The sequence below is a fragment of the Oncorhynchus masou genome, chromosome 16, assembly GCF_036934945.1.
Source record: "Oncorhynchus masou masou isolate Uvic2021 chromosome 16, UVic_Omas_1.1, whole genome shotgun sequence".
NCBI classification, from domain to species: Eukaryota; Metazoa; Chordata; class Actinopteri; order Salmoniformes; family Salmonidae; genus Oncorhynchus; species Oncorhynchus masou.
Window position 1 is genome coordinate 5,417,840 of NC_088227.1, and position 13,018 is coordinate 5,430,857.

The window sequence follows — 13,018 nt, forward strand, 5'->3', positions numbered from 1 at the left end:
TTCAGTTCCTTGCTCAGAACATATGAAAGCTGGTGGTTCCTTTTAACATGAGTGTTCAATATTCCCAGGTAAGACGTTTTAGGTTGTAGTTATTATAGGAATTATAGGACTATTTCCCTCTATACCATTTGTATTTCATTAACCTTTGACTATTGGATGTTCTTAGGCACTTTAGTATTGCCAGTGTAACAGTATAGCTTCCGTCCCTCTAGTCAGCGCACGCTAACTAGCTAGCCATTTCACTTCGGTTACACCATCCTAATCTCGGGAGTTGATAGGCTTGAAGTCATAAACAGCGCAATGCTTGACGCACAACGAAGAGCTGCTGGCAAAACGCACTAAAGTGCTGTTTGAATGAATGTTTACGCGCCTGCTTCTGCCTACCACCGCTCAGTCAGATACTTAGATACTTGTATGCTCAGTCAGATTATATGCAACACAGGACACGCTAGATAATATCTAGTCATATCATCAACTATTTGTAGTTAACAAGTGATTATGATTGATTGTTTTTTTATAAGATAAGTTTATTGCTAGCTATCAACTTACCTTGGCTTACTGCATTCGCGTAACAGGCAGTCTCCTTGTGGAGTGATACGAGAGAGAGGCAGGTTGTTATTGCGTTGGACTAGTTAACTGTAAGGTTGCAAGATTGGATGCCCCGAGCTGACAAGGTGAAAATCTGTCGTTCTGCCCCTGAACAAGTCAGTTAACCTCTTGAAGCTAGGGGGCACTATTTTTATGTTTGGAAAAATAACGTTCCCAAAGTAAACGGCCTATTTCTCAGGACCAGATGCTAGAATATGCATATAATTGACAGATTAGGATAGAAAACACTAAAGTTTCCAAAACTGTCAAAATATTGTCTGAGTAAAACAGAACTGATATTGCAGGTGAAACCCCGGAGAAAAATCAAACCAGGAAGTGGCTTCTATTTTGAAAACTCCATGTTCCATAGCCTCCCATTTCCGTTTCCTATCGCTTCCTCAAGGTGTTAGTCTTCAGACATAGTTTCAGGCTTTATTTTGAAGAATGAGCGTGAACGACCACATTGTGTAAGTGGATAGGTGGGGGCTCTCAGAATGAATTGTGTGCAAAAGAGAAAGGCGGCCATTGTTACTCCCGGTCCTAGTGAAAAGTCAACTGTCCCGGTTGATATATTATCGAATAGATATTTGAAAAACACCTTGAGGAATGATTATAAAAAACGTCTGACATGTTTCTGTGGACATTATGGATATCATTTGCAATTTAATCTGCGTTTAGTCTGCGTTGTCGTGACCGCTCTTTCCGGTGGATTCCTGGGCATAACGCAAACTAACGGAGGTATTTGGATACAAAAACTATCTTTATGGAACAAAAGGAACATGTTGTGTAACTGGGAGTCTCGTGAGTGAAAACATCTGAAGATCAAAGGTAAACGATTAATTTGATTGCTTTTCGTGACCAAGTTAACTGATGCTAAGTGTACTTATTTTTTTGTCGAGCAATCGATAAACGTACAAACGCTCGTATTGCTTTCGCTGTAAAGTATAATTTCAAAATCTGAGACAACAGGTGGATTAACAAAAGGCTAAGCTTTTTTTTTCTTTTCTTTTTTTTTCTTTTTTTTTAATCTGCGCCCAAAAACACAGATTTCCGATTGTTATGAAAGCTTGAAATCGGCCCTAATTAAATCGGCCATTCCGATTAATTGGTCGACCTCTGAGATAGTTGTTCTTCTGGAAGGTTCTCCCATCCCCACATTGGAACTCTAGAGCTCTGTCAGAGTGACCATCGGGTTCTTGGTCACCTCCCTGACCAAGTCCCTTCTCCCCCGATTGCTCAGTTTGGCCGGGCAGCCAGCTCTATGAAGAGTCTTGGTGTTTCCAAACTTCTTTTTAATAATTATGGAGGCCACTGTGACCTTGGGGACCTTCAATGCTGCAGAAATTTTTTGGTACCCTTCACCAGATCTGTGCCTCAACACAATCCTGTCTCGGAGCTCTATGGACAATTCCTTCGACCTAATCAAATCTTCATTAGGCTGCCTTTTAAAAGATCACTTGTTGGTAGTAGCAAGCAGTGAATGGAAATTATTTTTTCCTCTTTAGTATATATTTTTGTTTAGTTTCTGTATAAAGTATATTATTTGCGTAAAACTGTCTTTTCATTGTCTGTGACCTACCGATGACATCCTTGTCGTGCTGGGGGATAAGCTCCTTCCAGTTGGCCTGGGCAGGCTGGGCAAAGTTTATGTTGATGAGGCGGTAGCGCGGGGCCTCTAAGTTGGTCTTGAAGGTGAACACTGTGCCCTCATTGGTCACATACTCGTACTCCGCATCAAAGTTGTCTATCAGCTTCACCCACGGCAACAGGCCTGGAGAAGAAAGAGATACAATGAGTGATCTAATGTGATGCACACAGAGGGCCAATCAAAAGATCTGCTTATGGATGGATTTTGCCCATTTAACCAGGTTTTCCCATTGAGCTCAAATGAAGAAGAAAAAAAATCTAGGGAGATTTGGCATGATTTATAGCCAAGAAGGCAAAACAAATAATGTCATGATTAGGGCCAGGCCTTTATTTTTGTTTAGCATGTCGACCATCACACCATGTGTGAATTAATTGTCACGTGTGCATACCATGATGCAGGCCCGGGACCCTCTAGTCTTCGGGGGCCTGATTGGTGTCACACTTTTGCCCCAGCTAACACACCTGACTCCAATACTCAACTAAACAATACTCAACTAAAATGCAATTGCTTTAAAATCAGGTGTGTTTACTAGGGAAAAGTGACACCAAATCAAATCATGCCCCGGAGGATTGGAATTGTCCAAAATAAATTCCCAACCATGTAGATTGACTTCAAATTAAAATGTTTGCTGACAATTAAATGTTTGCTGACAATTATTCACATCAGCAGCCTATGCTTTAGCCTAATGCTCTTCTATTTTTTTTAACTAGATAATTATCATGATCCATTGGGTAATTTGTCACTTTCAATGACAAAGTAATGTTTTGTATTAAAATGAACACAGTATGTCAGATTGCATTTTACACCCCCTCCACCCATCGCCTCAAGATGAATGTTTTGGTTCATAGCTGCACCACTGAAGTTTAAAAGGACATTTTAAAATGTATTTTGTTGTACTGTTAGATTTGTATCGCTGTTTCAAGTCCAATGGAGTTGTTACATACAGTATAATTTGAGCTGCGTGAACCACGAGCAAATTATTTGGATAATTTCATGTTCCCTGTAAGAACCCTGAGGACGTCTGATTAGGCTTCGCTGTATAGCAGACCGACGCTGTCATCAACCTACCAAAGGTTGCACCTTAGCAGAAACCTGCATGTCTGGTAGCTTGCCAGCGGTCAATGGGGACCTCGTAAGCGGTTTACAAGCATTTAACAATTTTTGCCATCTATTTTCCAAACTTCAAATAGGTTAAATCACATTGTTAAAATGTTTTTATTCAGTTCCAAAAGCAACAGTCCTGGCTGAGCCCCACAGGCTATGCACACCATGGCCGCTTCATGGTTACAATTTAGCCAAGCGGTGTCGGTATGCAACAAATGAGAAGGCACATGATATAAAACAGATCTGCTTGCTTGCGGAGGTTGTGAGGCCGGTTGGACTTATCGCCAAATTCTCTAAAACGACGTTGGAGGCAGCTTATTGTAGAGAAATTAACATTCAATTCTCTGGTAACAGCTTGGGTGGACATTCCTGCAGTGAGCATTCCAATTCCCTCAAAACTTTACACATCTGTGTCATTGCACTGTCCTATCCCATCTGGACAAGAGCAATACGTACAGTGCCTTGCGAAAGTATTCGGCCCCCGTGAACTTTGAGACCTTTTGCCACATTTCAGGCTTCAAACATGAAGATATAAAACTGTATTTTTTGTGAAGAATCAACAACAAGTGGGACACAATCATGAAGTGGAATGACATTTATTGGATATTTCAAATTTTTTTAACAAATCAAAAACTGAAAAATTGGGCGTGCAAAATTATTCAGCCCCTTTCCTTTCAGTGCAGCAAACTCTCTCCAGAAGTTCAGTGAGGATCTCTGAATGATCCAATGTTGACCTAAATGACTAATGATGATAAATGAATTTGGCTCGTCACCCAACACCCTCACACACTTTTACAGATACACAATTGAGAGCATCCTGTCGGGCTGTATCACCGCCTAGTACGGCAACTACACCGCCCACAACCACAAGGCTCACAAGAGGGTGGTGCGGTCTGCACAACGCATCACCGGGGGCAAACTACCCACCCTCCAGGACACCTACAGTACCCGATGTCACAGGAAGGCCACTGCCTGTTTACCCCGCCATCATCCAGAAGGTGAGGTCAGTACAGGTGCATCAAAGCTGGGACAGAGACTGAAAAACAGCTTCGATCTCAAGACCATCAGACTATTAAACAGCCATCACTAACACAGAGGCTGCTAATTAGAGATGTATACAAAGCTCTCCCGCGGAGCGGGACACTAATCCGGACGCTTTTAAGAAAACCCACTATGCCCTCAGACAAACCATCAAACAGGCAAAACATCAATCCTACTACACCGGCTCTGACGCTCATCAGAAGTGGCTGGACTTGCAAAATATTACAAAGGGAAGCACAGTCGTGAGCTGCCCAGTGCCGTAAGCCTATCAGACGAGCTAAATGCCTTTTATGCTAGCTTCGAGGTAAACAACACTGAAGCATGCATGAGAGCCCTAGCTGTTCTGGATGACTGCGTGATCAAGCTCTTCGTAGCTGATGTGAGCAAGACCTTTAAAACAGGACAACATTCACAAGGTCGCAGGGCCAATCTCACTCCACACTGCTCTTTCCCACTTGGACAAAAGCAACACCTATGTAAGTGTGCGGTTCATTGACTACAGCTCAGTGTTCAACACCAGTGCCCACAAAGCTCATCACTAAGCTAAGGATCCTAGGACTAAACACTTCCCTGTGACGGGCCGCCCCCAGGTGGTAAGGGTAGGCAAGAACACATCTGCCACGTTGATCCTCAACACTGGAGACCCTCAGGGGTGCGTGCTTAGTTCTCTCCTGTCCTCACTATTCACCCACGACTGCGTGGCTAAGCACAACTCCAACACCATCATTACATTTACTAACTACACAACAGACCTGATCACCGACAACAATGAGACAGCCTATAGGGAGGTGGTCAGAGACCTGGTGTCAGGACAACAACCTCAACCTGAGTAAGACGAAGGAGCTGATGGTGTACTACAGGAAAAGGAGAGCCGAATACACTCCCATTCACATCAACGTGGAAGCAGTGGAGCCGGTCGAGAGTTAAGTTCCTTGGTGTCCACATCACCAACAACTATAATGGTCCAAACTAGTGGTCGACCGATTATGATTTTCCAACGCCGATACCGATTATTGGAGGACCAAAAAAAGCGGATACTGATTAAAATCGGCCAATTGTTTTATTTGTAATAATGACAATTACAACAATAATGAATTAACACTTATTTTAACTTAATATAAAACATCAATAAAATCAATTTAGCCTCAAAAAAATAATGAAACATTTTCAATTTGGTTTAAATAATGCAAAAACAAAGTGTTGGAGAAGAAAGTAATATGTGCCATGTAAAAATGTGTGCCATGTAAAATTATGTGCCATGAAAAAAGCTAACGTTTAAGTTCCTTGCTCAGAACATGAGAACATATGAAAGTTGGTGGTTCCTTTTAACACGAGACTTCAATATTCGAAGGTAAGAGGTTTTAGGTTATAGTTCTAGTATTTATAGGACTCTCTCTCTCTCTATACCATTTGTATTTCATATACCTTTGACTATCTTATAGGCACTATAGTATTGCCAGTGGAACAGTATAGTTTCCGTCCCCCTCCTCGTCCCTACCTGGGCTCGAACCAGGAACACGTCGACAGCCACACTCGAAGCAGCGTTACCCATCGCTCCACAAAAGCCACGGCCTTTGCAGCGCAAGGGGAATAACTACTACAAATCTAAAAGCGAGTGGCGTTTGAAACAGTATTCAGCTAAACTAGCTAGCCATTTCACATGGGTTACTTTGGTCATTAATATGATTGAATCCGGAAACTATCATTTTTAAAACAAAACGTTTATTATTTCAGTGAAATACGGAACCATTCGGTATTTCATCTAACGGGTGGCATCCCTAAGTCTAAATATTCTTGCTACATTGCACAACCGTCAATGTATGTCATAATTACATAAAATTCTGGCAAATTAGTTCGCAATGAGCCAGGCAGCCCAAACTGTTGCATATACCCTGACTCTATGTGCAATGAACTCAAGAGAAATGACAATTTCACCTGGTTAATATTGCCTGCTAAACTGGATTAGTAGTTATAACTAATGATTATGATTGATTGTTTTTTATAAGTTTAATGCTAGCAAGCAATTTACCTTGGCTTCTACTGCATTTGCGTAACAGGCAGCCTACTCATGGAGTGCAATGGTTAGAGCGTTGGACTAGTTAACTGTGCGGTTGCAAGATTGGAACCCCTGAGCTGACAAGGTGAAAATCTGTCGTTCTGCCCCTGAACAAGGCAGTTAACCCACAGTTCCTAGGCAGTCATTGAAACTAAGAATGTGTTCTTAACTGACTTGCCTGGTCAAATAAAAAAGGTATGAAAAAAAGAATAATAATAAGAAGAAGAAATCGGCGCCCAAAAAATACAGATTTCCGATTGTTATGAAAACTTGAAATGGGCCCTAATTAATCGGCCATTCCGATTAATCGGTCAACCTCTAGTCCAAACACACCCAGACAGTTGTGAAGAGGGCACGAAAACTAATTTTCCCCCTCAGGAGACTGAAAAGATTTGGCGTGTGTCCCCAGATCCTAAAAAGTTCTACAGCTGCACCAGAGAGCATCCTGACCGGTCGCATCACCGCCTGGTATGGTGACACTGCTCGGCATCTGACTACATGGTGCTACAGAGGGTAGTGTGTACGGCCAAGTACATCACTGGGGCCAACCTTCCTGCCATCCAGGACCTATATACCAGGCGGTATCAGAGGAAGGCCCTAAAAATTGTCAAAGACTCCAGAGGTCCTAGTCATAGACGGTTCTCTCTGCTACCGCATGGAAAGCAGTACCAGAGCACAAAGTCTAGGTTCAAAAGGCTCCTTAACAGCTTCTACCCTGAAGCCATTAGACTGATAAAAAAATGAATCAAATTGCTACCCAGACTATTTGCATTGACCTGTTTTTTTACGCCGCTGCTACTCGCTGTTTATTGTCGATGCATAGTCCCTTTACCCCTACCTACATGTACAAATGACCTCAACTAACCTGTACCCCCGCACGACTCTGTACCAGTACCCCATGTATATAGCCTCGTTGTTATTGTATTGTTACTTTTTATTTATTTTTTAAATGTACTTTAGTTTTATTTAGTAAATATTTTCATAACTATTTATTGAACTGCATTGTTGGTTAAGGAAGCTACAGCGGAACCATCGTTTTGGGCGAGGATACTTGTGATTATTAATTTATTATGAAGGCAAGGGGTACCTGTGATGCCCTGAGGAGTGGTTTGGAGGTCACAGTACCACAGCCGGTTGACCGGATCACAGCCCTCCCTGATGGACAGCAGCACATAGCGTCCGTCATCGGACACCTGGAGAGAGCGACACTGGTCAAGCACTGACCACAAAACTCTTCCGCTAACCCAAATAAAATACACCAGAGAAATAGCTAACAGCAAAATGTTGTGTAGAGGGGAACAGGATTGGCATAGATGTGAAATGAACAGAAAATAATACTTACATTAAAGATAACGACATTACTCAAATAATGTAATTTCTGCTTCAGTGCCTATTAAAGCTTAGAACCAAGTCAAGCACCCACCTGTCTGTTGAGGAGCGTTTAAGTAATAGTGACTCCATCCTACCTCGACACCGCTCATCCACTTGGGGTGGTCGGAGAACTCAGCACATAGGCAGTCCTGGGACTGGGGGGTCCCCAGCACGTGAAAGTAGAGCTTCTGGTGCAGGTTGGTGGACGTCTCCGTGCCTAGAGGAGAGAGAGAGAGACGTTAATGTACCATGTCTGCCCACAATGGGAGATCCCTAACATATTATAAACACGCAACCATTTTACTGAGTTACAGTTCTTGTAAGGAAATCAGTCAATTGAAAATAATTCATTAGGCCCTAATCACGACTGGGAATACAGATACGCATCTGTTGTTCAGAAAACCAGTCAGTATCTAGTGTGACCATTTACTTCATGCAGCGTGACATCTCCTTCCCATAGAGTTGATCAGGCTGTTGATTGTGGCCCACTCCTCTTCAATTGCTGTGCAAAGTTGCTGGATATTGGCGGGAACTGGAACACGCTGTCGTACACGTCAATCCAGAGAATCACAAACATGCTCAATGGGTCACATCTGGTGATTATGCAGCCAAAGGAAGAAATGTGACATTTTCAGCTTCCAGGAGTTGTGTACAGATCCTTGCGACATGGGGCCATGCATTATCATGCTGAAACATGAGGTGATGACTGCGAATGAATGGTAAGACAATGAGCCTTAGGACTTCGTTGCGTATCTCCGTGCATTCAAATTGTCATCACTAAAATGCAATTGTGTTCATTGTCTGTAGCTTATGCCTGCCTATACCCCCACCGCGGGGCACTCTGTTCACAACGTTGACATCAGCAAATCGCGCACCCACACGAGGCCATACAAGTGGTCTGTGATTGTAAGGCCAGTTGGATGTACTGCCAAACAAAAAAAAAACGGAGGCGGCTTATGGTAGAGAAATTAACATTCAAGTCTCTGGCAACAGCTTGGGTGGACATTACTGCAGTCAGCATACCAATTGCATGCTCCCACATTTTAGTGGCCTTTTATTGTCCCAACACAAGGTACACCTGTGCAATGATCATGCTGTTTAATCAGCTTCTCAGGTGGATGGATTACCTTGGCAAAGGATACATGCTCACTAACTGGGATGTAAACTAATTTGTGCATAAAAATTGAGAGAAATTAGCTTTGTGCATTTTGAACATTTCTGCTATCTTTAATTTCAAGTCAAGATACATGGGACCCACACTTTACATGTTGCGTTTATATTTTTGTTCAGTGTGCGTCTACGTAGCCAGGATGCTCACCATCGCTCTTGCCCTCCTGCATGGGGTAAGAGTTGTAGAAGAGGCCCTTGCCGTCGTGGGTCCAGGACATGCAGCTGAACTTAACCCTCTCTAGTTTGTCCTTGAGGGCGACAGCCCCCTCCACCTGCAGGAAGTGCATCTCCACCCAGTCCGAGCCGCTGGCGCTGGTACCATACGCCAGGTATTCGCCATCCTCCGAGAACGCATAGCCTGAGGATTGACAGAACCTGATTTAAAGCCTTTATTTAACCAAGTAAGACTTTTATAGTGAAACCATAACAGGAGACACTGGAGAGCAGGGTCACAATGAGTTAACCTATGCCAGGATTCCCCGACTTATGGTCCACAGACAAAATTTGATCGACAGGTGAAGTTCTCTCGACATACAGTACCAGTCAGAAGTTTGGACACACCAACTCATTACAGGGTTTCTTTACTTCTACAATGTAGAATAATAGTGAAGATATCAACACTATGAAACATATGGAATCATGTAGTAAACAAAAGTGTTAAATCAAAGTATTTGTATATTTTTTTGAATCTTCAAAGTAGCCACCCTTTGCCTTGATGTCAGCTTTGCAGACTTGGTTCTCTCTCAAACAGCTTCATGGGGTAGTTACCTGGAACGCATTTCAATTAAGAGTGTGCCTTGTTAAAATTACATTTGTGGAATTTCTTTCCTTAATGTGTTTGAGCCAAATCAGTTGTGTTGTGACAAGGTAGGGTAGTATACAGAAGATAGCCCTATTTGGTAAAAGACCAAGTCCAAATTTAGGCAAGAACAGCTCAAATAAGCAAAGAGAAATGACAGTCAAGTACTACTTTAAGATATTAAAGGTCAGTCAATCTGGAAAATTAAGAACTTTGAAAGTTTCTTCAAGTGCAGTCGCAAAAACCACCAAGCGCTATGAAACGGGCTCTCATGAGGACTGCCACAGGAAAGGAAGACACGGAGTTACCTCTCATTAGAGTTGCCAGCCTCAGAAATCAAAGCCCAAATAATTGCTTCACAGAGTTTAATTAACAGACACAACATCAACTGTTCAGAGGAGACTGCATGAAACAGGCCTTCATGGTTGAATTGCTGCAAAGAAACCACTACTAAAGGACACAAATAATAATAAGAGAGTTGCCTGGGCCAAGAAACACGAGCAATGGATATTAGACTGGTGGAAATCTGTCCTTTGTTCTGATGAGTCCAAATTTAATTTTAGGTTCCAACCGCCATGTCTTTCTGAGACACAGAGTAGGTGAACGGATGATCTCCGCATGTATGGTTCCATCGTGAAGCATGGCGGTGGTGGTGTGATGTTGTGTGGGTGATTTGCTAGTGGAACTGTCAGTGATTGATTTAGAATTCAAGGCACACTTAACCAGCATTGCTACCATAGCATTCTGCAATGATACGTCATCCCATCTGGCTTGCGCTTATCATTTGTTTTACAACAGGACAATGACCAAACACACCTCCTGGCTGTGTAAGGGCTATTTGACCAAGAAGGAGAGTGATGAAGTGCTGCATCAGATGACCTGGCCTCCACAATCACCCAAACTCAACCCAATTGAGATGGTTTGGGATGAGTTGGACCGCAGAGTGAAGGAACCGCAGAGTGAAGGAAAAGCATTCCAGGTGAAGCTGGTTGAGAAAATGCCAAGAGTGTGCTAAGCTGTCATCGAGGCAAAGGGTGGCTAATTTGAAGAAACTTAAACAAATATTTTACATTTAACAGTTTTTTTGGTTACTACATGATTCCACGTGTTATTTCATAGTTGATGTCTTAACTGTTATTCTACAATGTTAAAAATGGTACTTTGACTGGTACTAACACACACACAATTCAGAAAGTATTTAGACCCTTGGCTTTTTCCACATTGTTACATTATAGCCTTATTCTAAAATTAATTAAATGTTTTTCTCATCACACTAGACACAATACCCCATAATGACAAAGCGAACAGGTTTAGACATGATTGCAAATGTATTAAATTTAAAAAACGTTGGTATGAGTATCAAATTTGAGCTGAGGTGAGCTCAAATATCAATGTTTTGTTCCCCGAGCCACTTAGTTATCACTTTTGCCTTATAGCAAGGTGCTCCATCATGCTGGAAAAAGCTTTGATCGTCACCAAATTGTGAGTGAGCCCACTCCCTTGGCGGAGAAGCCACCCCACACACGAACGGTCTCAGGATGCTTTACTTTTGGCATGACACAGGACTGATGGGAGCACTCACCGTCTTTTTTCCCAGATGCCCCAAACAATTGAGAAAATGACTTTACCCCAAAAATGACTTTACCCCAGTACTCAGCAGTCCAATCCCTGTACTTTTTGCAAATATCTGTCCATTATGTTTATCCTGCAGAGAAGTGGCTTCTTTGCTGCCCTTCATGACACCAGGCCATCCTCCAAAAGGCTTTGCCTCACTGTGCGTGCAGATGCACTCACACCTGCCTGCTGCCATTCCTGAGCAAGCTCTGTTCAGGTGGAGCCCAATCCAGCAGCTGAATCAACTTCAAGAGACGGTCCTGGCGCTTGCTGGACTTTCTTGGGCGCACTGAAGCCTTCGTCACAACAATTGAACTGCTCTCCTTGAAGTTCTTGATGATCCGATAAATGGTTGATTTAGGTGCAATCTTACTGGCAGCAATATCCTTGCCGGTGAAGCTCTTTCTGTGCAAAGCAATGATGACGGCACGTGTTTCCTTTCAAATAACCATGTTTGACAGAGGAAGAACAATGATTCTAAGCACCACCCTCTTTTTGAAGCTTCCAGTCTGTTATTCAAACTCAATCAGCATGACAGAGTGATCTCCAGCCTTGTCCTCGTCAAAACTGTGTTAACGAGAGAATCACTGACAATGTCAGCTGGTCCTTTTGTGGCAGGGCTGAAATGCAGTGGAAATGTTTTTGGGGGATTAAGTTCATTTGCATGACAAAGAGGGACTTTGCAATAAATTGCAATTAATTTGATCACTCTTCATAACATTCTGGAGTATATGCAAATTGTCATCATACAAACTGAGGCAGCAGACTTTGTGAAAATGAATATTTGTGTCATTCTCAAAACTTTTGGCCACGACTGTACACACATTACCATATAATGAAGTGAAAACACGTTTTTTTTTTCTCCAAATGTCGCAAATGTATTACAGAAAATACAGAAATCTAATTTACGGAACTATTCACACCCCTGAGTCAATACTTCATAAAGGCAACTTTGGCAGTGAATATAGCTGTTAGGCTATCATTTTTTAGTCCAAGAGATTTCCACACCTGGATTGTGCAACATTTGCCCATTATTATTTTCAAAATACTTAAAGCTCTGTCAAATTGGTTGTTGATCATTGCTAGACAAACATTTTCAGGTCATTCCAAAGATTTCAGAAGATTTAAGTCAGAATTGTAACTCGGCCACTCAGGAACATTCAGTCTTCTTGATAAGCAACTCCAGTGTAGATTTGGCCTTGTGTTTTAGGTTATTGTCCTGCTGAAAGGTGAATACATCTCCCACTGTCTGGTGAAAAGCAGACAACCAGGTTTTTCTTTAGGATTTTGCCTGTGCTTCGCTCCATTCTGATAAACTCCCCAGTCCTTAATGACTACAAGCACACCCATAACATGATGCAGCTACCACAACTCTTGAAAATATGGAGAGTGGTACTCAGTAACGTGTTCTATTGGATTTGCCCCAAACATAAACACTTTGTATTCAGGACAAAAAGTGAATTGCTTTGCCACACATTTTGCAGTATTACATTCAGTGCCTTGCTGTAAACAGGATGCGTGCTTTGGAATATGTTTAATTCTGTACAGGCTTTCTTTTCACTGTCAATTAGGTTAGTATTGTGGAGCAATTACAATGTTGTTGATCCATCTTCAGTTTTATCCCATC

General features: G+C 42.2%; 1 protein-coding gene across 2 annotated transcripts in view; it reads right to left on the minus strand.

Annotated features, from left to right (window-relative positions):
• LOC135557367 (prolyl endopeptidase-like) overlaps positions 1-13,018 on the minus strand; it is a 53,491-nt gene that overhangs the window by 36,956 nt on the left and 3,517 nt on the right. For both annotated transcript variants that reach the window (XM_064990579.1, XM_064990578.1), the window contains exons 5-8: positions 9,127-9,336; positions 7,904-8,025; positions 7,525-7,630; positions 2,168-2,359 (exon numbers count right to left, since the gene is read on the minus strand). In XM_064990579.1, coding sequence (XP_064846651.1) covers positions 2,168-2,359; positions 7,525-7,630; positions 7,904-8,025; positions 9,127-9,336 — 630 coding nt within the window. The remainder of the gene's footprint in view (positions 1-2,167; positions 2,360-7,524; positions 7,631-7,903; positions 8,026-9,126; positions 9,337-13,018) is intronic.